This window comes from Pocillopora verrucosa, chromosome 5, assembly GCF_036669915.1.
Source record: "Pocillopora verrucosa isolate sample1 chromosome 5, ASM3666991v2, whole genome shotgun sequence".
Lineage (NCBI taxonomy): Eukaryota > Metazoa > Cnidaria > Anthozoa > Scleractinia > Pocilloporidae > Pocillopora > Pocillopora verrucosa.
Window position 1 is genome coordinate 24782266 of NC_089316.1, and position 27884 is coordinate 24810149.

General features: G+C 36.4%; 1 protein-coding gene and 1 long non-coding RNA gene across 2 annotated transcripts; both read left to right on the plus strand.

The window, feature by feature from the left end:
• The first annotated feature begins 9578 nt into the window (after positions 1–9578).
• Positions 9579–11053, plus strand: LOC136281329 (uncharacterized). The gene is made up of 6 exons (XR_010717680.1): positions 9579–9640; positions 9728–9818; positions 9924–9978; positions 10173–10299; positions 10723–10831; positions 10950–11053. It is a non-coding gene; the product is annotated as an uncharacterized lncRNA (long non-coding RNA).
• A 6524-nt stretch (positions 11054–17577) lies between these two features.
• Positions 17578–27884, plus strand: LOC131781241 (adhesion G protein-coupled receptor L4). The gene is given in 21 exon segments (XM_066167784.1): positions 17578–17701; positions 18900–19313; positions 19419–19751; positions 20261–20337; positions 20539–20589; positions 20847–21036; positions 21583–21687; positions 21861–21954; positions 22258–22348; positions 22759–22808; positions 23152–23290; positions 23435–23529; positions 23691–23793; positions 24035–24185; positions 24596–24677; positions 24853–24919; positions 25165–25247; positions 25460–25580; positions 25676–25717; positions 26017–26157; positions 26159–27884. Coding segments are annotated over 21 exon segments (2577 nt in total). The 5' UTR covers positions 17578–17619; the 3' UTR covers positions 26225–27884.

Below are 27884 nucleotides of genomic sequence, written 5' to 3' on the forward strand. Positions count from 1 at the left end.
CTTGTAGCAATTCTCAGAGAAAGATAAGTTTGCACCAATTATGATCATCAAATTACGATTCATTTATCCACCTACTTTTGCGTAAAGATATAACAAAAAACCAACCATAAACGGCTTATCTGAACGGGAAAAAAAAAAAACTTCAATACAAGTGCTCCACCCCCTAAACCAGGGTGCACTTGTCGACCTTTTGCCAGAAAAGTGCGAATTCCATGCACTGAATCAAAAAGAAAAAAAATCCTGAGATAAACAGCGAAGTTATTGAGTGAAATGTCGGAACAGTCCCGCAGGGCTCAAAACCCATGTACTCAATAGGAGTAGTCTGTTGGTGTTGGCGACGACGACTGGTCTCCCTGAAAACCATGTTACCACCAAAAATTCCAGCCCTCTACCCCCACTTTGGATAAAAACTAGCTCGTAAGAGCCAAAGAGGACTTGTGTGTTTTTTATGAAGATCCTGAAATTGAATAAGTAGGGGCATAACTCTTAATGAGGAACTGCAGCGTAATCGTCACTTTACTTCAGAGGAATTTAGAGGAATGAGAAAAAGTCTTGGTAGTTATTTTCGTTCGCTTCTTATTATTTGAAGTTGTCCAAGGGCATTCAGAAAGAAAAAAAACTGGCAAAAAGGCATTGCAGATCCATATTTATTCACATGCAGATCCATTTTGAAACACAAAATACAAATATTCCCGCAACATAGTAAAAGTTTATGGAGAATTTATATATTTCATTGGCAAATTTGAGTCCCCTGATAACTGACAGAAAGGTTAATCGAATGTTTGCTTAATAGAACCTCGTTTTTCGCTTGTTCATGGCGATGCTTTTTAGGTGATAGCCGGGGATTTTTGGGATAGCATCCTCCTCCAGCTTGTACTTCGCGGATGTTCGAGTAACAAGTATGACGAGAAAGACCTGTATGACTAGCGCTTAGGCGCGAAACTCAGAGTCAAAGAGAATCGATGCGTCCTCTTAATTCTTTAACTTATGTATACTTAGCTCTGCTACCACAGTATTGAGCACTTTATGCCAAGGTAGACTCTATCCCCACATTTATATATGTATATATATATATATATATTTTTTTTTTTTTTAAAAATGATAACGATAATAGTAATACATCCAATAGAGGAATATTTGCTTTTTAAGACTATATTTGTGCGCCGCAAGCATGGTTCGGATACATCTACTTTAATAATTACACGCAAGGATGACAGAAACACTTCTCCGTATGATTGAAGTAGGTAGTATTTCAATTTTTTTGTACAAAATGACTTATTTAACCGTTATTTTATGTAAATCTTATAAGCGCCGCACGTCAAGTGGAAATTATGAAGTTTTCTTTGGAAGTATGAGGCCAAGGCGCCTTATTGCAATGCTGAAATATGCCAGAATTTTCCATCAGTAGGTTTATGATTGAAGGCCTTTCAGACGTTTGATGACGCTGGTAAAAGAAGTAGCAATGACTATCACATCCTTGAGTCCGCCTTAATTTTTCGTTTTGTTTTTCCTCTGTCTCCTTGAACTAATAATTCTCGTTTTGTCGGCATTAAAAAGGAAATGTTATATTTTCCTCTGATACCAATAGAGTAATGTTTAAATCCTTGTTTAAAACCCTTCAATTGCTATCCGCTGTCAGCCTAGGTAATTTTTAGTCTCTCAAGAAAGTCTGTATTCGTAAAACGCTACTTAAATAGCAGAGGAGTTAAAATTCTTAAAGGTGAATTTGTTTCAAATTGTCGAAGTAAAAACAGTTTTTTGGGTCCTTCCTTTAGTGTTGCCAAAAAAAGGAAAATATTGTGATTAGATGGAGGCTTAACACGAAAATTTCCCCCTGTAGACATGATTAATTATTCGTTTGAAGATCTCCTCTTTAAACAGATAAAGCTTTCTCAACCTCGTTTTAATTCGTCATGCAAACTGGGAAATTCGGCCCAGTTTTCAATAAAGACACCTATTGAGTTGAAAACTCTTTGTTTTGTTTTAAATGATCATTCATTGCACATCTCGCAGTTGCCATGTCATTTACACAAATACAAATTACAAATTACATTTCCTTTAATACAAATAAAATAATTATGACGTTTACAGTTTTTCAATCAGGATAAAACTCGTTCGTCAGATGAGCATGACAAAATTCTGACACTCCTCACTCGAGTAGGGATGGCTTTATCTTTTATCTCTCACTGGAGTTATACTCACGGTTATCAGCTATCTTCAGCTTACGTAAGTGCATTTGACTAACACTGCTATATTACTGAATTGTAGGAGATTAACTATATTTAGAAGAATGGAATTAGATCAGTTCTACATCGATGTCAAAACGGACTGCTCATACCTGAAAAAGAAATCAAACGTTCTCAGATGATCTTTCTTTAAAAATGATATTTCGCCAAGGAGTGGAAATTGCTTCAAATGAACGTGACCGTAAAATGGAAACTTTTAAGTCACTATTCTTTTATCCATTCGTTATTCACTAATCAATTAATGTAAACATGTATTATGTCAGCGTATTTATTCCTCCATTTTGTGGAGGATTTACAATTATCTTTTAGATGGTTTCCTTTGCCATTCATTAACCTTAGCTTTGTTTTTTTTTTTCTGACTGCTAAATGAATTTCATTTCGTTACTATTTATTGGCTTGTTTGCAAGACAGAAATCCAGCTTTGTGTCACATACGGGTTAGTCTGACTTCCTGCATTGGAGCAGGACATATCATCTTTTTCGCTGGAATTGACTCCACGGGAAACCAGGTGACTCTTTGAACTCCTATTTTCGTGTTGCTTAGTTGATGCTGCTGTTCTTCTGATTTGTTAGTTTATTTTTTTGTTTGCTTGTTTTTTAATAGATCTAGCTTCTTATTGATTTAAATACTGACTGATCCATAGAGTGATTCTTTTTGCTTGGATATTTTTGCTCTTTTTTTGGTTGGCACATTCTCTATATATGTTGCAATTTTTGTCTGTTTTCTTACAATTTTCGTTCTGTTTAGTTCGGTTTTGTTTTTCTTTCTGTTTTTTGGATTACTGTTTTGACAAATACCATTTGACGGGCGAATTATTACATTTTTACGGATTACCTTTTCCTTGCAGGCTGCCTGTGTAGCTGTGGCAGCTCTTATGCAGTATTTCCTGGTGGCCAGTTTTTGCTGAATGCTTGTCGAGGGGATTTATATCTATTTATTTGTTGTAAAGGTTTACAACATTACCGACAAAATGTATCGCTATCAAGGCTTTTGCTGGGGTGAGGAATATGTAAACAGCTTCACTTATGTTGCTTAGGCTGTAGCTGATTCAAATTAATTCAATTTGTATTTATGCTTTTTTCTTCGTCCAGCTGTTAAGTAATTTTCTAAATCACAGACTTAGCTTGATTAATGATATTTAACGAGACATTTCTGGCATCATTGTTATTCTATGGAAAAATTATTTGTCTTAGAATCAAGTTGCCAGAGAACACGAGTATATGATATACTGATTGATCATTTAACCGGTAATCAGGCCTGAACCGTATAAATCAATTTTGGTGCAACTAATATTTATTAAGTACACAAATAAATTTGGCAGTATATAACGATTAACTATTTAGTGAAAACTTTACTAATGAAAGGAACATAAAGAAAAACATACAAGAACCAGGAACCGATCATCGTTTCTCGTCAGGGTAAGGAGGTGATGGATGGGTGTGTAGGATGTTGGTTTCTTTGTGCCACTATAAGATTTGGGTGAGCCTACAATATGAAAATACAACGCTGAAACACCAGAGGATCCTAGATATATGAAAATTCACATATTTGCACTGCGGTGGAAAGATGAAATTAGAAGATCCTCGCAGCTAAGAACACTACTGAAACTAGTAGTTGTACAATTACAACTACTAGTTTCAGTAGTGTTCTTAGCTGCGAGGATCTTCAAATTCACCAGAGGATCCGTTACACATTTTTAAGGCCTTGCCGACAGACTTAAGGGCGAGAAGTTCAAAGGGAAATAAATCAAACCATATCTAAATATTTGCAGGAAACATCACGACAAGCTGTAATAATAATCATAATTACGATAAAAATAATGATATTAAAGATAAGAAATTGTAAATTGAGTTAATATATTTAATAAATTAAATGGGGTTCAGTGAGGCTATGGATTAAACATAGGTTGGAAAGGAACAACGCTAACATCTTTGAGATCCAAAAGGATAAGAGCTTTTTTCTTTAACAGAGAAAGCGTAAGGATTTGCACAGGGTTAGCGGGTTATAAAAGATTGTCGAACATTACATATTGCGAGTTTAATGGAAGGTCAAGTGCCTTTGTTTTCGAAAGCACGCTTGTTTAATCAATCGTTGATTAACACAACTCTACCTGTGGAAATCCATCCTCTCAAATTCCGTCCCAGTTGTCCAAGAGCTCAGCAATCTGGTGCTTATTTGCGATCCCGACGGTGCGGTCCGAACAGCAATCCAGTTCACTTCCTTAGTACCGTTCGAGCTGTCTTCAACGCATGCTGTGAATCCACTTTCAATGACATCGTCAACCCAGATCGCGCCACCATTACGAGGACATGGCTCTTCTTTGTATGGCCAACGGAGGCAAAGACTTTTACTTGCTTTCCGCCATAGAAATGATACTGAAAGGAGATCTTCTTGCATGCGAACAGACCTGGTGTGGTAGTAGTAATGTTTTCCTTTTCGGCCTTGAGACCAAGAGCTCTAAGAAATAAATAAAGACGCATTGAAATACTAGTTATTCTTGTTTGCAGTTGTCCAGGACTTATGATGCACACTCTATTTTGCGATCCGGTAAATTGTTTCTATTGCATCTAAGTACCCCCCCCCCCCCCCCGTTTCTATCTTTATTTATTTTCTTTCTAGTCCACGTTGTTATCAGTATAAAAGATGTTTCACGTCAATAATCCCTTTCAGCCATTTTATGACCATATAAAGGAAACCCGTATCGACATACCTCCTCTTGCTGGAGAAACGAAGATGACAACAAAAAAGCATAAGCAAACCGACTGAGTGTTGGCACTTGCGCGACATCTTGCTCAAAATGAGCAGTGCATTTGCCTGCTGCAAATTAAAACCTCCCAGGAGGATCAATTTCAAACATCTTCACCCGCAGAGATCTGTACATCGCGTGAGGGCAAGTCGAGTTACGAAATACTTAAAAAAAAAAGTGATAACCAGCACGTTTTTAGCAACTAGGGAGAGGGGGGGGGGGGGGGGGGGAGGGAAGCAATAAAGACTTAAAAGCCTTACCCATTTAATTTTGATCAATTGGCGGGATTCATGGTACTTTAACTTATATTTGTCAGTCCTTTCTCTTAACCTAATATTGATAAAGTTTGCGTGACATATGGACATAAACAGATCACCCCCCCCCTCCTCCCTGCTTCACTGCCCCACCTGTGAAGAGTAAGGGGCACCCTTGATATTCTTTACCTAAAGATTTACGGTAACTGATCACTCTTTAGAAATGGGACGAAATGATTCGCAATGTTTTCATAAAGGTAGATTCTCTTAAAGAGCAAGGGACAAGCTCGTGCGAATTGGAAGTGTTCTTATACAGATCTTTCGGGATTTGAATATGTCTAAAATAGAAAAAAAGAAATTTAGGATTAATATTGTTCGTGGTATAGCTTGTATTTTTGGTCTTCACGGCTGATTAGACCTTAAGACTATTAAATCCTTTACAATTTTCGATTCATTGCAATCACGATGTGCTAACTTCCGTTCCTTTCTTATTTCAGTACATGGAATAGTTCCCACAAATTTTTTGGCCAGTTTTGAAAGATTCCATTTCTCGCTATTTTTTTAGGGGCCTCGGTTATTTTCTGTAGTGTATGGTGAATGTAAAGGATTGTTTGTGTGTTGCGTGTTTCTAAATCCGTCTTGATCCAGAATTCATTCGCCTTTCAGTATTTTAAGCTTTGCCCAAAGGAAAAGTGAGGTCATGGTATTATTGCGTACTAGACATTTAAATTTTTTTTCTAAATTGTTTTTAATTACGTAATAGTGAAGTAGTATTCGCCTATCAATTTTAATAGATTCAATTTCTCCGCAAATTTGCCTTTGATTGTAATTCTAATGTGAAAGCTTATTAACAAAGTGCTTTAAGTAGTGTTTGTGAGTTTCGTGCAATAAAGTTGTGTTTGTTATTAAGGCCTGTTTGCTTCCGTAAAATCATCTTAGCTGTTAAGCATATTTTCGCACAGTGTAAGTCCAAATTTTTGCTATGGCAAAAGAAAGTAGAGAAAAGAAATAAAAACAAATAATAATTACACAGAGGGAGGTAAACTAAACCCCTACTTAGAAAGAGGTATGATAACGACTTTTTTCGTCTGTGGAACAGAACCAAAACAAAGTAGTAAAATTTTTAATGCGAATAAACAGCTACATTTTGTACATTGTACCACGATACGAACATTATCCACGCTTGAAATATCAGAATCAGAATTTATATTCTTGGACGCAAAAGTGCACGGAAGCAGGATTTTTATCAGGGAATCGACAGTTGACTTCTAACGCATCACAGAGAGACGAAGATCTTTCAATACTTAAATGTTTCTTCGTATCGTATCATACCTCAGGTGCAAAGAAAGGATTCGTTGAAAGAGAAGTGTGACGTCTCTCTATGATTAAATTCGTCACGCTTCAAATTTAATCAAAACATAAAGTGGTTCAAAATACGCTTAAAGATTATAGGATACCAAGATGGAATTTTACATAAATGTATTGCTAAATTTGATCTCACTGGGAGAGAAATGTCACTCAAAAACTTACATGGTATTAGGCTTGCAATCGATTGTTTACGTTTCTCCGTCTGTTGGTCTCCCAAGTGCTCAAGTGCTGTTTGACTTGTCTCCAAAATTCCTTATTTTCGTAGCAAATAGATAATAGACAATTAAAGACACTTTTTGAGGTTTAAAAGAGCCGGTTCTTGATCACGAATGCATGGCTCAGGCGAATAATACAGAAAATACTGAAGATGGCCACAACCCCTGCAATGCATCCTGGTTGAGCTTGGCCCTTTAACATTGTTCATTTCATCATCTGTTCTCTTAATTCGGATCCTCGCCATCTGGATTGATTTACTCTACAAGGGAATAGAAACGGAAGTTTAGCATTTTATGTGCTTGGTGGGTTACCCCATTTGCTTTTTAAAATATGTATTCTTAAAAGCTCTTTTCGCACTTGACTTCTAGAAGAAACCCTTGAGCCACAAAACATATTAGGAAATCATATTAAAATGGATCCTAGAATGGGCACGTAAAATAATGCTGTATTACAAATCGATAGGTAAAATTTTGGATATTGATATAAGTACAGGAATTGTAACTTTGATCTGGAGTGAGGCCAATAAAAGCGAAAATCGGTCTGATAAACTATTGCACTAATAGCGGGACTCGTTGTTTGACCGTCTCGCGCGCGTCTTACGTATCTCATCTTTACTTTTATCAGTTGATTGCCGCAAAAGTTGATAGACAATAATATGATATGAATATGAAAGCGATCCTCGCAGTAATATTACCAAAACTACCGAGAGCCAGTAAAGAATGTTCAACTAACCTGCAAGCTGCAAGTACCCGAAGAAAATACTTATTTTTGGTACCGAGGGATTCCAAACAAATAATCAGCAAGTCTAATATTAGATCAAAATACGTTGGAAACGATTTTTTTAATCAGTTTTTATCTGTTAACTTTACCTCACTTCTTATTGCAGTAATCGTCATAAGAGCTACGAATGTAAAAGCATGACATGTGACTACGAAGAAAAAAAACAGATGCAACCAGAATTGTGTTCAAAAAGACAAAGGCACATGCTTCCAGAGCTGCTGCAAGTTTTTTTGCAATTTGACATGCAGTGGACAGACATGTCAACAGAATTGCAATTCTGGCGCTTGTAATCTAATTTGCAGTGGGCGAAGTTGTACACAGTTTTTGCAATGCTCAGAGTTCATGCCGTCTTACGTGCATTGGAACAAGCTGCAGGCAAATATGCAACGCAAAAGAGTGCCAAATTAAATGTTTGAGTAAAGGGGGATGCAATACCAGTTGTAGTTCTAGTTGTATCCTATCAGCCTACTACACAGGCGGCGAAAACCGAGGCCTCTTCAACTGATGGATCTACCAAAAAAGCTGTAGCAACTGATGTCACTACTCCTCAAGGAGAATTTATCCAAGGTTCTACAACTTCTCATATTCTAGTTAAGACCACAGAGAGTAAGTAACGTAGCTCACCTATTTCTGCATGCCTATTGATATTCTATGGCTGCTGTCTAAGGGTAGCCTCTAAATGAATTTAAACTATTTGCTTCTGCTGGCATTTTATAAACAGGTTTTGATAAGTCATCAGATTCATCCACGGCAGTTACACCAGAGGCACCAAAGATCAGCTCTAAGACAGAAAAATTGGTATGCACTTCATTATTAAATTATTTATTAATTGTTTTCGTCTTTTAATTTTTTTTTCTTTTTTTGCCTTTTTTAATTTCATTTTTGTCGTTTTTGATATTTATTGGTTTAAATCTATACATAAATCTATTTGGAAGCTGTAGGATTAAAAAGTTTCATCTGTAGAAAAACTCTATTTTCCCTTTGGGTCTAAAAGACTTAGCCCTGTAGATAAATATCGAAATTCGACGGCGCGTATAATAAATAAACTAATAGTAATATAAATTAACCTTTTACGAGCTGTATCAAGAGAGCATTTCCACAAAAGGAAACAAACTGTTATTAAATTAAGATCATGGGCTTAACTTCAGTATGTATTGTGAGAGCATAATTTCAGTCATTTCCGCAAAAGGAAACAAAGGTGTTATTAGATTAAGATCACGTGCTTAACATCAGTTTTCTTCATGGTAGGCTAAGGATTTTGTTTCTACCTTAAACAAAGTAGATGTCCAGCAAAATAGCAGCTTGAAGGTTAGTTCAATATTCTTTACTGACTCTCTCAGTAGTTTTGGAAGACAAATAAAAATAAAAGAGTGACCGTTTCAACACCTATTCATCTATCTGTGAATCCGCCACCGATACTTTTTCCTTAATTTTATTCATTCCCTTGCTTCCATTCTCACTGTTAGGAGGCAGTCAATTTGTTCCAAGACACTATCGAAGAGTATAGGAGAATTCACAACCTTGAAACGCAAGTGAATTTAAAAAAAAGGGAGGAGCGTGAAATCGATATCTGAAACTGCAAAGGCTTTTGAGGATTTTGTTCTCAAGTATGCGCAACATCATCTCAGTGAATCAATGCCACAAATCTACAGGGTTTACGAAACACTAGCTATGTTAACCTTAGATGTATCTTTGTTTGTCTAATCTAGGTAACATTTCATGAACACAATCTAATTTTTTTATTATTTTGTGAATAGTTCTGCTTCTCCAGAGAGCTTCACACGGAAATAATCAAGATTTCTACCTCGTGGAACCACAAAAAGATTTTAGAATACCTCGTGTTGAACCACAAAAATTCCATGTCGAACTTTTGTTTCACTGGAATTAGTAAGTTTAAAAAATTAAAGATAAATACTGAACCGAGTTTTTTTGCCTTTTTTAATCTAACTAAGGTTCATTGCTGGAACCGGGTATCATATACACAGATCTACATGCGCTCTCAAACCAACTCGAATCGACAACAATACAAGGTACGATAATTGAACCATTTGATGCAAATATGAACTCCAAATGAGTCATTTCAAGTAAATTTACCCTCACAATTACTTCGCACTTAGGAGCCTTAACTCAAAACTAATAGCAGCGACGATGGATCCAATGCCGAAACAATTGGAACAGAATGTCATCATGAGATTCAGAAATATCAAGGTTTTTTTTTTTTAACTGTATTTTATTGTTATTTTTCAATCAATAATGGTTTTATATACGCATATAAAACATTCTCTTTTCACTTCCATATGCTATCTTTTTCAGGCTACTGATACTAAAAGGCAGTGTGTGTTTTTTGGAATGAATTTAATGAAGAGAGGTAACAGTCCAAATGAAGTTTTTACTCTTTCCTTTATAAACTTAAAATTTATCAAACCTGCTGCTGAAAGTAAATTTTTAACCCTAACTCTCATTGGCTGACCATCCTAGAGCGGAACAGAACAGGTTCGTTCTATCGAATATTTAGCTCTTCCTTTGTTAATCAGCATTGATCATTCACCATACCTTTTTCAGTCCAGACGGCTGGTCTGGGGAGGGCTGCCATGTGGTAACGTCAGAGAGCAATTCAGAAGAAACAGAGTGTAGTTGTAATCATTTGACTCACTTCGCGGTTTTATTCGAGTACGATGGTACTCAAACGGTAATGATAATGTGAAAACATATTAACTTTGTTTTTTTTGTTTGTTTGTTTTGTTTGTTGCTATGTTTTCGATCTCATAATTTCATAATTTAATTAACGAAACACTCGGCTACATCTGTAACAAAGGCAAAGAACACCAGTAATGACGCATACTTTCAAATGTTTGGACATCTTTTCAAGTCATAACACTAAGAGAATGATGTTTATCTGATAACTACTTTGAAACAAGCTCTGCTTTGCAAAATTAAGAACTAAACGAACTTAATCTTTCAGTGATCGAGTTCAAAGAGAGAGCGTCTCTCGTGTCTACTACGTTCATGCAACTTTTAAATAGTACTTTTTTCTTTTCTTTCATTATAATTTTTTTATTTGTTATTGCTGTTTCTTGGTTTGTTTTTTTTATTCTATTCACATGCAAAGCAGATAACAGGAACACATCAAAAAAAAACATTGAACATCCTTACGTACATGGGCTTAGCTCTCTCCCTCATCATGGAATAACAATTACTGTGTTCTCCTACATTTTCCTAAGGTAAGTCAAAATACAGACAAGTGTAACACCACTTAAATTAGGGGCTGTTTTTCAATGTTTCCTAATAATTATTTAGGTGATAACTTATTCCGTCGTTGAGCGCTTTTTCTTGTTACAGTGATATGCACCAACCTCTCTCTCAAATAAGAGTGAGTCTGACTGGATCTCTTGGAGCTGGGCAAGTCATTTTTCTTGCTGGAATTAACAAATCAACAATCACGGTTTGTGCTCTTTTATACTTAACTAACCAAGCATTTACTTACCCATTATAATTTTTTGGCAAAAAAAAAAATGATCTTTTGTTTTACGATGCTAAATATGAGAACATTGATGAAAAGAATTCGTAAGATCTGTTTGCTAAAGACGACAATGCGCTATTTATGCGGTGCAAGACTTTTTTTTTTAGAAATAATATGGCTGATGGACTCATGTCTGATCTCCTCTTTCGTTCACTTCTTTACATTCTATCATTGTTTTCATCATGATCATCATCCAGTTGTTGTTTGGCCACAATTCTAGATATTCTGCTACTTATACAATGGACGGCCTTGTCAAATTTAGCGGGCTGAAACCACGAATGCTTCAAAATCGGCACAACTGTGTAACCACGCAGCAATTTCATAATGCAACCATTTTCATATTTGCTAGTCCTGATGTCATCTATTACATGAGATCAAGAAATTACTCATCATCGTTCCCTGACCTGCAGTTCTATAACAAAATATAGCGAAGCACTTTCACGACTCTCCTAACGGGTGGCAAGCATTCGGCGGGCACTCACTTTCAATCATGATTTTCTCATAATCAGGACTTCCTGAATTACTCGATATAGTGACAAACACGGATGTTTATTGCCATTGCAGCACAATTTTTGTATTCGGCAATTCTTTAGGCTACCTTTGTCGCGGTGGCGGCTCCCTATGCATAATACTTTTTTTACGTCCGCTTTTTGTTGGATGATGGTGGATGTGGAGGGATTGTTACCTTTACTTGTTTATTTGTGTAAGTTTACAACATTCAAAAACCGGATGGCTTATCTATCATGCTTTTTCAGGGGGTTAGTTTTCAGTAAAGCAATACTCACATCTCTGTGTTCAGTGTCTGCAGTTGTATCTTGTCACACACTCCGAGTTACTTATTTGTTTGTTTCCTCTTGCAGTTTTTCCCTGCAGTAAATGGTCGTTATTTTCTTTGAGTATCGCTGGCAGGAAAGACGGAATCAAGAGCTTTGTCGACGTGAACAGTAATGAGACATCTATTATAGATATAAAAAACCCTGAAATTTCGCTTTGCAATTTTCTCTCGGCAATTGTTGGTGTTTTGTTTATAGGGACATTTTCCATTTTTTTGGTTTGGGGAATAGCTGCTGGATGTCCTTCTGCAAACAATCTTATTTGGATTTTTATTGCGTTTGTGGATTAATAGTTTGAATGTGGTAAGTAAAACCATACTTGATAAGGAGTGTTCTCTACTACAATCAATGGACTAACAATTTATCATCGGTTTTGGTTGTTTCTGTACTGAGCACTATTTACTATGGGCTGCTCATTCTGCATGTTTGTGTCCCTAGTGTTTTGCTTGTGTTCCTCTTTCTAACCTATCTGTATCCCACCAATTTCGTTTTTCGTTGTCAGTTTCTTGAGATGTTTTTTCATTTTAAGCTGAACAACTGATGCTTGTGCGAGTCATCAGAGAAATGCCCAAAATGCAGCAAAAAGGGGAACTATTCAACACGTACGGTGAGCAACGTTGTTAACCAAGAATATGTATGTAGATAGGAATTAGAGAGATGGTAAGTTTTGAGCTCGGTAAAGAAATAAAGAAAGATGTTTTCGTTCTGTCACTCCACGGTAAGCGAGGTCTATCAAAATCAAATTTCTATTAAAACATCTTTCTTTAGGAATAATGTAGTATGCGATTTTGAATTCACTTATTAACCGGTAATGTCTACTCTCGAGCATAGTGGCTCACACTGCCGAGATTTTAAAGGGATTTGGGAGTATTAAGTAAATTGCAACTTTCCTTGCGTCAACTTTCCATCTCAAGTAAGCTCTTAGCGTTTTCTCAGTTTTCTCTGACAGTTTGTCAATACCCAGTTATGCTCTTGGTTGGAGACAGCCACTTTGGAAGTTAACAAAACCATCACACAGCTAAGGCTTAATGTGAAGAAACTACGTATCTAGCTAAACACAGCGACTGTTAATAAAATTGATCTAGTTAAACAAGCTTTCTTATAGGCTCATTTCATATTTCCTTCCTACTTTCAGACTTGGGATAAGGACATGTGTTATTTTGCTTCCTCTTCTGGGATTCACTTGGTTTTTTTGCCTTTTGTCACCAGTGCATAGAGCATTCACCTACATTGTTATCATCCTTAACTCTACTCAGGTTTGAAACCATTGTGTAGCTAGGTTGGTTTATGATACATTTTTAATTTTTTGCAATTGATATTTTCTTGAAGCTTGTAAAGTTGGTACAATTCAGACCAGAAGATCTTGTGTATTGCTCATACTTGTTTCTCTGACATGATTAACGAATATCGTTATGTGCATTAAACGCTCATATGGTAGAGACAATCATTCCATTTGTTATTATTTTGTTTGTTTGTTTTTTTCTGTTTTGTTGTTATGGTTTGTTGTTGTGTTTATTTTTTTTATTGTTTGTTTTTTTCCTAATGTCTCCGTGGCATTTAGCCATCACCCATCCCTGGCAAGAGAGAGAAAGTGTTAGGGACAACGGCTAAGGTTGGGCTTGAGCAAAACTTTCGCTATTTACTGAAAATTGTGCTTGTTAGTTCCCAACCTTTTGATTCCTTGCGGTAATAATAACTGTTTTTTAAGTATATCCCGAAGAGCACGCTCACATAAAAATTTCAGCTTTTGATCGGTGCGTTATATTCCCAAATGACGACGTATAATTTAAGGTTCGTTCTTCTTTATTAGGGTTTCTTGATTTTTTCTTCTTCATTGCGTTAGGAACAGTCAGGTGAGATTTCCAAGAAATGATGCAATATTTCTCTATAAATGAATCCACGTCATCAAGATAATTATCTAAACAAGGTAGTCTTAGTGTATAATGTATAAAGGTCGTGTATTTGACCGAAAAAAACTAAGGTAGCAAAAAAAATGTATCTGCACTGCGTTGGGAACATTCAAGTGAGATTTTCCAAGAAATGATGCAATATTTCCCTATACATGAATCCATGAAATGAAAAACTAAGCTACCAAAAAAAATATCTCTTATTGTAGCTGAGTAAGTATATTACTACTGCCTTCTGTATACGAGTATCCATATCCCGCTTCGCGTTCGTCCGGATCCGATTTTGTTGATAACTCGTATGATTACAGACCGAATTTAAGTGCTCTTGGTTTTGTTATCATCATTAATCTATCAACTTAATTATCATTATGAATAAAGGGATAAGTTTCTAAAGAAACTGTGGTGCTGCGTCGGTGGGAGAGTAGCAAACTCGAAACGTCAGCTTTTTTACCATTTACGGTGGCTAATTTGCGTTTTCAACTCAGTTTTTAAGACTAAATTACCTGCTAATTATCATTATGATGCGATGTATTAATGGTACCTCTCGTAAACTTCATTCTTGAACACTACATGCATGAACAGGGTTATCTGCCAAGGGAATTTATTATAATCAATTATTTGCTTGATTTTTCTATTTTTCTTCACCTGCAGATTCGAGATCGACTGCAACAAAGAATTGGCATGATTTTCCCTGCCACGGAAGAGAGAAACCAGCCAAAAGTGATGCCGATGGAGTAAAACAAAAAAGAAACAAAAATTCAAATGCAGCCAACTAGTTTATTCCAGATTCAAAATCAACAAGCGCTAAGCCATAGAGCCTAATGGAATGGCACAGTCTAAGAGATAGAGTTTACAAGTTTGTTAGTCAGCTCGTCGCAGGAATAGTAATTATCTATTATGATTCTTCACGTAAAACAAGAAACACTAAAAAACGTGCGTCATGCGTCATGCGTGCTGAGTCTATCGTGAGGTGTGTGGCGTATCATATGCGTAAAACGTGAGTCTCGAGCCGTGTGTTTCGCTCTCTGAATAAAGGATTATCACATTGCGTAGATTGATAGAATAAATGCACCTCACTTTTAATGCAATTTATTTTCACTTCCTAAGTGAAAAAAGGCAAAAAAAAAAAAAAACAGTAATAATAAATAAAGACCTGGCCTGAGAGCTAAAGGCAAGAAACAGAATGAATATCCTGCCTGTTTGGCTGTTTGTTTTTCTTTTCTTTTTTCACTTTCTCGAGAGTATGGCATCACTCTCTACTTTACATACCTAAAGTGTACTTCCTTTTTTATTCGATCGTAATTAGATTAATACAAAACATTATGGGTTAACGGGGCTCGGTCCAACGGCCAATGAGCGAGAATAATTTTAGCACGGCTGATATGCATCAGGCACCTGTTGTCCGAAGGTCGGATAACACTATCCGCTAAATAAATCTCTTTCCGGTGGATAATGCCATAATTTTTGTGATCACTTATCCGTTTGATAGCGATTAATCCTTTGGATAGTGTTATCCAACCTTTATACAACCGGGCCCATGATGATAACAATGCTATCGGGCGAGGGGCAATCGTCCAATGGAGTCTCCATTGGGGTGGCTGATAACACTTAAGTAAGAAGTTTGAATAAGCCATGCACTTATGATTTGACAGTGTAAAAAAACCTGGGTTTTCTTTAATCCAAAATAATTATCATTTGATTTTTGTCTGATTTTTGTTGTAGATTTAAAATTGTGTACAAGGTCAGAAGTAGTTCAAAAGAGCTAAATTCCATTCATCTAAATATTAACAAAAAACTACTTTAATTTAACTGATAAGGTTTTCTTTGATCTTACTAAATTATTTACAGACTTCTGAAGCTGTAGTTATTGATTTTGCGTATGGATTCTGTTGACGTCTCGAAGCACTTAAATCAACTCCTGTAAATATTACCGCATCTTTATGAATTGCCTTTATTAATTTTTCTCTTCTTATTTAACACCTGATGAGCGAAACCTTCGTCTGCTTCTAGGAGCACCATAAATAGATACTGAGTGGCTGATTTTTAAACTCGTGTAATAAAGAAAAAAAAAAAGAAAAAAAAATTCTCTCACCAGACTAAATATAAAACTACGTTGTAATTTGAACCAAATTTCCACCGCTCTAAGATTTTTCTCCGTAGGGTGAAAACTTCAATAAAAATCAACCGATCAAAAGCTACGTGATCCAAGAGTCGCTGCTTGCATACCAAATGAAAGCCAATTTAGATGTAAACATAATACTGAAGATTTACCTCCGGATAAAACCGCATAAATGCAATTAATCTGGAAAATGTGATGAGCATTTATCATTTATTTATCAGCATTGTGGAAACAAAAAGTAAATAATCGGCTAATTGTGAATAATTGCTGGCTGAATATGTCGAGTTTCCAAGGACGAATACACGGAATCAATACAACAATACAGTCGCGTAATGATTGAGTGAAAACAAATGAAAATCAGCCGCCATAAGGTATTCATCCAACCCGGTAACGACGCGAAATGATTCTTGAACGCCACGATTTTCGAATTCTGTGTAGAAAGAACCAAGACATATAAAACGATTGGACCTTTCCTCTACAACAAAGCTAATTATCTTAAATATACTGGTTACAGAGAAAGCTTGATAGCTGCCGCTTACGGCAAAATGATTCCTTTCTATGCAATTATAGCTCAAGAAGCCTTTTTGCTTCAACTAATTTTGATTTGGTAAAGATTTTAAATTCTTTAAAAATTTTCATAGCACATGAGGTAATAAAAATACAATATAGTCCTCTATTATTCATTTGGATTAGAATGGTCGTAATTATTTTTTCACCATTCCACATCATGAGAGTTTCTAACTGACCGTGTAAAAAGTTTATTGTCGCATAAATCGTCTGATAAATTCTGCAAAACTAACGTAAAACGCTTAGACGAATATAAAGCCAATTTCGACTACGTTTAAATTATGGTATATGCCATTCTTTTCATTATCAAAAATGCATTATGCCCCTTATATTACCCATATTTTTTTTTTCATTACGATGAGGTAATGTTTCCGTTTAGTACTCAGCCAATACTGAACTTTCAGGTCAGTTGGAATTGATGGACTGCTCTATCTTGGTGATTTTAGGAGATAAAATTATTTACCTCAAGGCGAAGGTTTAATTAAAAATTAAAATAGCTGTTTAAACTAACTTATTCAAAAAAAAAAAAATGGAACAAATTTGAACCAGTTTGGCCTCCTTCAGCATGAAAGGAGGTGGGCGTTTAAAGAACTGACAAATCATATAACTACCATTATTAATACCAATTTAAAACGTGCTTTCTAATACACCTTAATATTGGTTTTCTTCCATCGCTTTATCATGCTTATATCTCCTATTCAACCTAATCATTTTTTTTACATCAGGAAAAATGCGTTAATTATAACAGATCCAAACGGAAACGAATACTCCACTGATAATATGAAAAGGTTAACAAAATATGTTTCTGTGACTGCAGTTTGAGGAAATAAGACCACAGTCACTTAAGCATACCAAATTATTTACCTCAAGAAGTAACCGTGAAGGGAATCGATATTGACTGTGACGAAAAACATGTCAGAGTGACAGGTAGCACTGAAAATAAAATCAGCCGTGGCCCAATATTCAGTTCAAATCGTTTGTTTGCTTAAAATTCCACCTGTTCTTTTCCACTTGAGCAATGCCTCAACGACTCGAGTGCAACACTGCCGTGTTATTAAAAAGAATGGTTTACTTTTGTCATGTTTTGCCGCTGTTGTGTTTCCTTTCTTTTGTAGTTATTTGGAATGTTCAGAATACAGCTCAAGGTAAGTCATTTTTAGTGACAGACGATATGAAAGAAGAGAAAAATGACCAATACTGGGAAATGTATTTGCTTTCTATTTCGTGCTTTGAAAGACATTTTGAATACGTTTTAGTTCTCTGTCAACCGAGTCTAAGCCAGGAGCAGGATAAAATTAGCTTTTTTGTACAACTTAGCATTCATTTTGCATGAATTTAGTTTATTAAAAAAAGATCCATTTGGCAATGTATCTTCTTTGCGAATGCCATTTTTTTTTTTCGTTCAAGAGGCGAGGAAGACCGAACGCTTCTAAATTTAAAGAAGTATTGATATTGTTCACGGATTTGAAATTGAAATAAACTGAATACTTGGCCGGGAAGCAAAGCTTCAAGAGAAATGGTGAAATTTGGAGGGCAATCTCTCAGCTGAGGAAAGTAACAGCCGACCTACTGGCAAGGAAAAAGGGGTTTATTTATTTAATAAAATTAATTCTCATATCGCGCCAAGGCTGCATGTTAAAAAGCCAGTGTTGGTTACCGGCGACCAGCTTTTTGATAACGTTATCATTAGACTCTACATATCAAATTGGTTTTTCTTCCATGTAAATAGTAGAAATGTAAAGATATTTTTTTCCTCCTGGCTTTGTTTCGACGCAAATAATCGTAGGACAAATGTCGACCTACGCGTGGTTATTCGTGACGTAAGGTGGCCGACGAAATCACGAGGAAATTAATGGTGGATTAAAATGCGTCAAAATCGTGAAATATTGAAAAAAAAAAGAAAACGCCCGAGACTTAAAAAATCTAAAAAATGATTTTGACAGTTTTAGTTAGAATAGCATCTAGGCTATTTTACTCCTTGCAATTTAAATATTGCCTGCTGTGAGCTTCTTTGTTCTTTCTTCTTCTTCTTTAATACTCAGAACACTGTATTCCGTGTCGAGTAGTCTGGTTTCGACACCTTGTCTTGTGTTCGTTAGTAGGGCGCCTTACTTTCACAGTGTGTCTCTCCCCCTAAGAGTATAAATGGTTACTGGCAAATTGCCAGGGAAGATTGATGAGATTCGGGGGGTTACCTTGCGATGGACTAGCATCTCATCCAGGGGAGGGAAAGGCTTTTTCGAAGTCCCTTTGTTAAAATGTAATCTGCCTCCTAAGATTATATCACTGGGTGTGTATTATTTGGACTGAGGGGTTCTTTTTTATTTTTTTCCTTTGAAACAGGAAAATATTGTTATTCGTATGAATCGCTTAACATCCCAGAGCTAAAGAAAGGTAACTGCCAGCAAATTAAGAACGCCACTTCTCAACATTGGTTAAAAGCTGACTGTAAAATAAGAAGTTCTCGGGAATACCAGAAACGTGACTTTACTCAGTGTTTACAGTTGTGGTGTGATTATTTTTCAATATGCCTTCATCAAACAACCGAGTGGAAAAACTATTGCTCCTTAAAGTTTTATAGACTCCGTTCATCTTTCTTCGATATAAGTACAGGGGAAGGAGGGAATGACGTCTCTCACTTCAAACACGTTTACGTCAAGTATTGCGGTATACCAAAATACGGAAGAAACTACTTTTTGAAGACATTCGCCATCAGGATTACCTCCATAGAATGCCAATCGAGAAAAACAGGAAAAGGTTTGTGCCTGACTTGTTTATTATTTGAATTTATGTGTATATATCATTGATTCATGTTTAAAATCTTATAAAATTATTAAAAAAACATTTTATTCGGATATTTAGTGCCCCCATGTTTGAACACCGCGTTATGGAAACAGAGTTCCAATACCTGCAATTACCTGAGAAATGGAACAAACAACATCTGGTACACAGTTGGTTTGGGTTATCATTCTTCACTGAGATGGTGCGATGCATTTCGGAACTGTTATGGGTCTAACGATCTCAGAAATCGGTGCCGTCGTGATTTTGACTTTTACTTTCGATTTCCACCAACTTTTACAGTAGAAATACTCAGTTATTTACCTCACACACGGATCCAGGTCAATTACGTTTGTAGCGGTCGTTACATCTTTGCTGTTAATGTGATTCGGTGCAACTCTGAATCAAAACTAAATGGTATGTTTGGGATCAATGTCAGTATCTAAGCAAATTCGCACGTACTCCACCCTTAACCCAATTTTAATCTTAACTTGTTATCAGTTGACTGTTTTGGGTAATGGGAGGGGTAGGTGCGCAGTTGCTGAGACATTGACATAGATCATATTTCCCCTGTATATTGTGGCCATATTTCCCATGTTTAAAAAGTAGTCACGCATCTCTGCTGTGATTTTGTGTTTGTGATTAATTTAAAACATGCGTGCAAACTTAAGGAGATTGCAAAACATCAGCATTAGGGGAGGTGAGATGTCTGAGAATAGAAATACTTTAGCGGGTAGATAGAAATTTTTTTCATCTGCAGACAGAGTTCCTTAAACATCTGATTAAGGAAAATGCAACAAATGACACAGTGACAGGGTGACGTATAGATTCCTCTTTGGTCGTCCAACGGAAGTAATTACATTTATCGCCTACCTATCGATACTCGATTTGTTTGTTTGTTTGTTTGTTTGTTTTTGTTTTTTTAGACAGTTTAGTAGTAAAGAATGATAACGATGATAGTGATGATGACAATGCTGAAGCTCCACAGACTTTGAACTCTCAGGTACGTGCTTGAATTGATTGATGAAAACGATGATCTCAAAACATGTATAAGCAATATCGCGCGCCAATATAGTAAAAAAAAATTCTGATATGAAACAACTTGGCCAGGCAAGAAACGGAGTAAGTTATGCAGTGGAGTAAGGCATGCCTCTGGTTCTTAGAAATACTGATACTTGGCTTTCGGAAATTTATTACTTATCAGGTACTGAACGCCATTGGCCTCCTTGACATTGAAAGAGAGGGATCCATCCAGGTATTCTGCATATTTCTTTTTTGGAGATATTTTCCTTCAAGAAATTGTCCTACAATAAGTGTCCTAAAACCTTTTGAGGTATTAGCTCACCATGTTATAGTTTTCAAAAGAATCGATAAGCATGCAACTCGAAATATTTGGTACTAATATAAGTTTCGTTGATATAAATTAACACCGTGCTTTAGGAACTGATGACCAATTTTCTTGTGTTGTTCCAACGATTTCGTTGGCTTATTTACTGAATCAATCCTTTTTAGAGCGCTTTGGATGCGTTTGAGGAGACACTCTCCAAATTTTCTAATGGCACGTTTGGGAATCAAACAGAGGAGGAAAAAATGGAGGCGGTTTTTCAAGCTACATACACTTTAGAACAATTTGTGTTGGAGTATGCTCAGTATCACCTTAATAAAACAACACCCAACCTTAGCATTAACAGCCAAGAAATCGGTAAGGGGAAAAAAAAAAAGAAAAATTATTTATTACCTCTAGTGTCGTAGTGTCGACTTTCACGTCCTGATCGTTTTGTAGAAAAAAACCCTAAAATGTTCCTGTGTCGAAAAAAAAAAATTAAAATTAAAAAAATGAAATAAATTACATTGATAATATTTTTATCACTACAGAATACGATGAACGGCGTGAGCGACCAATCTGGGTACATAAATAAAAGGAGAAAGGGCATTTTAGCCTGTACCATTTGTGTAATTTTGTTTTTTGTTTCATTTTGTTTTTAATGTGAGTTCATTAAAACTTTCTTATCAAAAGAGACGACTTTGCAGTTTAGGAACATATTTTTTTTCCAGGCCAAGGTAAGACCTGCTTATGCAGGTCATCTTCTACTTTGACGTCAAAGGGCAAAAAGGCCCCAAAGAATCAAACTTTGTCTTCTTATCAGTCTTAGGGTCATTAAGTTTGGCTTTAAGTTGACTGGTGTATTTTTTCTCTTTGTTCGTATTCCTTCCGATTGATTTTAAGTTTGTTTCGTTGTGTGTCTAGATTTGGAAATCAGACGTGTTTACCATCAAAATGAGAGTGATTTTGGTCTCCAGGGGCCTGAAGGACAGAACTTCGTTAAAATTCCATCGGGAAACTTTCAGAACGGTTGGTAAAGGATTCTTCTATCAAATACGTTCTATACTAAGTCCATCCATTAGTGCGTATTCAATGTGACCTAAATTCAACATTTATCATATCTATAACAGGAGTTCCTGGAACATCTTCTTTATAACATTCATCTTCCAGCACCTTATACTACCGTTCTTGTTCATTTTCAGGTTCAGAAGTAGTTATGGGAGTTTTATACAAAAGTCTTTCTAAAATGCTTTTGATTGATGATATTTACACCAAAGAGGCGACTAACAAAAGCAGGTTTGTGTGTGTGCGTGTGTTTTTTTTTCTAGTTTTTCTGTATGTTTTCTCGTCCCTTTATGTCTCCCATGCTTCTAGTCCTCCCTATGCTTTAAAAGAGGAAATGAATGATGAATCAACTAAGAAATATTTCCAAAAAAACAAAATCAACAACAAAAGCAACAACAAAATAAAACAAAGAGAAAACTGACTAGTTCAATGATCCACCGCAATCTAAGATTCATCTTTACATGTATTATTTTCATTTTTTCTATCGCAAATTCAGATTTTGTGACTAACTTGCTCCATCGACTTCCACCGTAGGCATCTCAACACGATCGTAATATCTGCTACAATCATTCCACCTCCCACGAGGCTGACGCATAATGTTACGTTAATGTTCAGGAATTTTCAGGCAAGTGCAGGAAATAACACATCTTGTTGAAGCTCCTCACATCACCTTAAGAGAGGACTACTGGATCAGTATGAAATTGACACTAACCAAACGAGTATTAGGAAATAAATTAAGTGAACCCTTCCTGGTGTCGGTATCCGCAACTGGACCAGATTTTTCGATTACCATTTTTTCTTCAGAACGTAAACGAGTATGTGTCTGGGCGAGAATATGAGAATTAATACCCACAATAATGTGTTTCAATAAAATTAATCATTAGCTAAGGAGACAGCATAGTTAAACACAGAAAGGGAAAGAGCCCTTTCAAAAGTTGAGTTGAATCTTCTCCACCCTCTTCCCCATCTTAATTGGGTTTTTATTTCCTTTGAGAGATTTAACTTGTTAGGATCATACGATTTTGTTAACTACAGGCCGCAAAAAGGAAACGAGACTGCGTGTTTTGGAACACAGCAGACAGCAGGTGAGAGAATACAGTTATTTCCTTTGTTAATTACTGCAGCAGCAAGAGGTTACTTCTTTCACTCAACTGAGCCAAATAATAAAAATGTATGAAATTCGTAGCTGATATTCTTAGTGGTTGCAATCATTAAGTGGCGACGTGCTTTAAGTTGTCTACTTGCTCTTCATTTGGTTTTGGCACAATATAGGCTGCGATTTTAGCCTGCAGTAAGCCTCCCTCTTGCCCTTGAAAACTTTGTTATTCAAAAACATCGCGATCGCATCTATTTATCAGTTTGATTTTTCGATAAATTTAATCAATCCCATCTCTTAGCAGCCTTTTCAAATCATGCTTTCTCCTGCAGCTCGGTAGGCTGGTCAGAACAAGGTTGTTCTATAAAATCTATGGACGAATCTCAAACGGAATGCAGCTGCAATCATTTGACCAATTTTGCTGTCCTGATGCACTTTGGCACAGAACCTTACGATAAAGACGTATCTGAGGTGGGCTAGATCATGGGTATCATAATTTATAAAAAAAAGACAAAAATTGAATGCATTTAAAAACTTTAGAAGGGCCTTATCTGACTTTGTTTATACTAAAAGCATATGTACCTAGTTTTGTGCTATCTTACATATTTTACACAGACCGACAACAAAATTCTGGAGATTCTTACCTACATGGGTTTGACATTATCTCTGATTGGAATTACCATGACAATTCTCGGCTACGTTTTTCTCACGTAAGTACTTTATAAGGAAGTTGTTTAACATTGAAAGACATACATTATTCAATATCATACACTGACACTACTACTCAAGAGTGTTTATTCTTTCGAAGACAATTTTCATCCTCACAGACGGCTCTGTTCCTCTCGGCAATCCTTTGAATTCTTTGCCCCAGGGAGATGAGAGGTCCTTTGTCTCAGATCCGTGTTAGTTTGGTTGCTTCGCTTGGCGCAGCTCAAATCATATTTCTTGGTGGGATTGGTGCGACTGAGAACAAAGTAAGGTTACTGTAAGTTTCTTCAGATTTTTCTGTCTTTTCTCATTTGGGTATGAGGCAATGCCCTAAGTTTTCGATTAAACCACGATTTTGCCAGAAATATATATTTATTTTAGACGTTTTAGCATAAGCAAAAGCTAAATGATCATCCATGCTATATGAAGGCTGGGCTTTACTTCTTTGCTCACGAATGGTTTTACTTAACTGCAGCAACAGATAGCTGAGCTGTTTCTTCTTTCCAGAAAGTGTGTGTTATGGTAGCAGCCCTTGAGCAGTTCTTTTTAATGGCCGCTTTCTGTTGGATGTTCATCGAGGGAGTTTACCTTTACTTGTTTGTTGTCAAAGTCTACAACGTTACAAACAAGATGAAGATATGCCACGGAGTTACGTGGGGTAAGGCCATATTTCAGTTCCTTTGCTTGTGTGTGAATAAATGGATTAAAAGAGGTTAAAGTAAAAGCTGATATGAAAGCGTAAAACTTAAGAAATGACTGGCTCCTTCCCGGCTCTAGCGGAATAAAAGAATAGGAGCATTAAATCTCATCCTGAAACGCATGTGGAAGTTAGTTCACTGCTAGTAAATCTGAAAAAAAAAAATCTTAATTCTGGTGGACTAAAGTCTAATTAAAGATAATGAGCGGTCTTACCCAACAGCACACCCGGCAATAACTCTTCCGGAAGTCAACCTCAAACCTCTTGCACCATTAGGACACCCTACTCAACTTCTTGGTGCATTTTAGATTCCGTTTCAAACATATTTTCTTGCAAACCAGGAGTGAATGTTTTCGGCTTTTCTGTCACAGGTTTTTCTGCACTTGTGGTCACCTTATCCTTGAGCATCACAGCAGGCATTGCGGGAATCGAGAGTTTTGTCAGTGAGAAATAGTAAGTAAAACATGTACCTTTCAGTGATGAAAGTAATAATAATGTTTCTCTTGTTCGTAAAAGATCTTTAAGCAAAGCTTCGAAAAATGTAATGATGTATCTAATCTATTATTTGTTAATACTGCCGTTAAATTATTATTTATTATTTTGGTTTGTTTGTTTTTCGTCTGTCAAGCTGCTGGCTTTCTCACGAAAATGGTCTGATCTGGATATTCATTGTCTTTGTATTGCTGATTGGATCGGTGAGTCCCCCTTATATTTCTCACTAACTTGATTTTGAACATCTATTGATTATAGGTTTACGTGTAACTGCGTGTCAAGACAACGTTGTTAACAGTGGCAGTGATAAAAACGGCATCGACGGCAATGAATAAAGTAGAAGTAATTAGGGCAAGAATTGAAAAAACAATTACTGAGCTATTTTCGTCTTTAATTTATCATTACATCAATAGTATCTCGGTGTAATCACTATTTTTTATACTTTTAGCTTAACATTGTGATCCTTGTACGAGTTATCAGGGAGATGACGACGATGCAACAAACCAAAGACAATCAGACTGAAAAAATCAGGTAGAGAATGAAATCTTTAACGTAAGGAATCCAAAAGAGAACAAATAACCAAGAGTTCATCGGTAGTCTTTGCGCGCGCATACACCGACATGCACAAAAAACAAACAAACAAACAAACAAACAAACAAATATACGACAATGACGATGATAATGATGATCTTATTCTTCGGTGATTTGATGTCTTAAAGAGGAAGAAAAACATTCCTTTGTAGGCTTGGCATCAGAGCATGCGTGGTAATGATTCCTCTCTTGGGTGTCACGTGGCTGTTTGGCGTTTTATTGCCATTGCACAAAGCTTTTGCCTATATTCTCACGATTTTCAACTCAAACCAAGTAAGTTTGAAAGAAAATGTATATCTCTGTACTTGTAAGAAAAACTGATGAGAAAGAATCTTTACTCAACGAGATCAATGTTTTTTTTTCAACAGGGTTTTATGATTTTCGTCTTGCACTGCGTGAGAAACACGGAGGTATAATATCACTTTTTCGTTTCAAGCTTGTAGTGTCTCCAGGTTAAATCAATTTTATTTTCTTCCTATCGATAGACAATTCCTTTTTTATCACTCCTCATTAGATTTCTTTAGCTGTTTTTTTTCTTATCTTTTCCTCTTTTTAATCGTCCTGGGCCAATTTTATTGCCAACTGAAAATGAACCCGATGATTAATTTCACCTTTTTCTCATTAACTTGACTCAGCTCTCTACATCTAATTCTTTCAAATAAATGGACGTAAGTTGGTTTTGACATTTTTTGTTGCTTTATTCTTGCAGATAAGAAGTCGACTCAGAAGAAAGCTCCATTCCATTTTCCCATCAGTAGACAATGGAAAAAGTATTAATAGAAGCTCTCAAGAAAATGAAACTGCCTCCGGAAATATTTCGAGAAAAACTAAAGCTAAACATAGTGTTGTAACCGAAAGAAGAAATGACAGTTCAGAGAAACCTTTTGTTTATAAATGAATTTGGATACGAACACTAGAAGAGGACACTGGTTAGTTTACTATGGTTAGGAATCGAGAGGATGATTCCCGAGATATTCTCGTCAAATCATTATCAACTTAAATCATATAATAGCAGATGATAAAAATAATTCCTCGATTCGCCTTTGTCTTTGACATAAACTGTGTATATAAGTCAGATACTGACTAACGTCAAAGACAAAGACGAACCGAGGAACAGAAAGGGAGCGGTATATAAGATAATTGCTCCGACTGCCGCGCCCCCTACATCGGTGAGACTGGCAGAAACCTCACTACTAGACTGACCGAATACAAACGAGCGACGAGGAAAGGCGATGTCGACAATCACATTGCTGAACATCACCGACTTACGAACCACACTATGGACTGGCACTGCGCAATGCCTAACCTACAGCACCAACTACTTTCAGTGACTGACCCTGGAAAGCTGGTTTACTAAACTGGAACAGACTACCCTCAATAGGTGTCAACCACTACCGGCACCATACAAACGACTCATTCACGACATTAACATTACAAACGAACCGAACAGAACAACCTAACTTCACTAACGGATCGAAACCGACCAATCACGACTGACCCACGCCACTTGAGTCTTTAGGCGATGTCAACATCACGGCAAAACTGACCAATCAGTTTACACAAACCGGACCAATTGCATTCGGCTGACAGCAACCTTTCACTCGACACTGATGATGACTTCCGCTTAGGTTGTCGAAACGTCAGTCACCATAACCGACAACAGTCCTTCTCAGCACTACACTCACCCAGACGATCAAACTACACTATTACATGTTACCCCCGGGTTCAAACCATTTAATGAATGACCTTAATTAATGTTATGTGCCTTTTAATGGGCGCCGCAGGTCAAGTAAAAAGTATGAAATTTTCTATAAAACACGAGGCCAACCCGCTTTGTTTCAATGCTCAAATATACGAGTATTTCCCATTCACCAAGTAAATTTATGATCGAAGGCCTCGCAGACTGTGAATGACGTTTGTAAAGAAGAGGCATTGATTTTCACATACGAAAGTCCGTCGCTATTTCTCGTTTGGCCTTCTTTTGCCTCCTTGACGTATTAATTGTCATTTTCTCGACATTGAAATGAAACATATTTATTTTCATACTGATAGAGTTAAGTAAAATCCTTATTTGTAATTTATCATTATTATTATTATTATTATTTTTACATCCCTTAAAAGTTATTTCTTTCTCTTGTTGGTAAAATGATAAAGCATTGTTGTTGAAAAGACTTTGATTACAAAAAGACTGTTCGGAAGGTGTTCAAGAACATTAAAAAAGAAAACGAACCGAGACACTCACGACACATCTTTTGTTTTTGTCGGTAAGGTATGCAACCTAGTGACATTCGTTGCCGAAATATCTTCGTGTGCAATTAGTAGTTATTGTAAAGTGTTATATAATTCAGTAGCAGAATGTTTCTTGGCTCTCGAGTTCCGTAGCCGTACCGAAGGATTTCGAGATAACTTTGAGTTTAGAACCGATCCGAAGGGTCTCAATTGTAGTTAAGTGTTATTTTTTTGGTGTTTCGTCCTACCAATTGTGACAAACATCATTCGCCGCTTAGCTAATTGCTTTCCTCTCAATTTGTAAAACGCTAATAGCTTGAATAGCTTGAGGAAGAATTAAAATTTTAA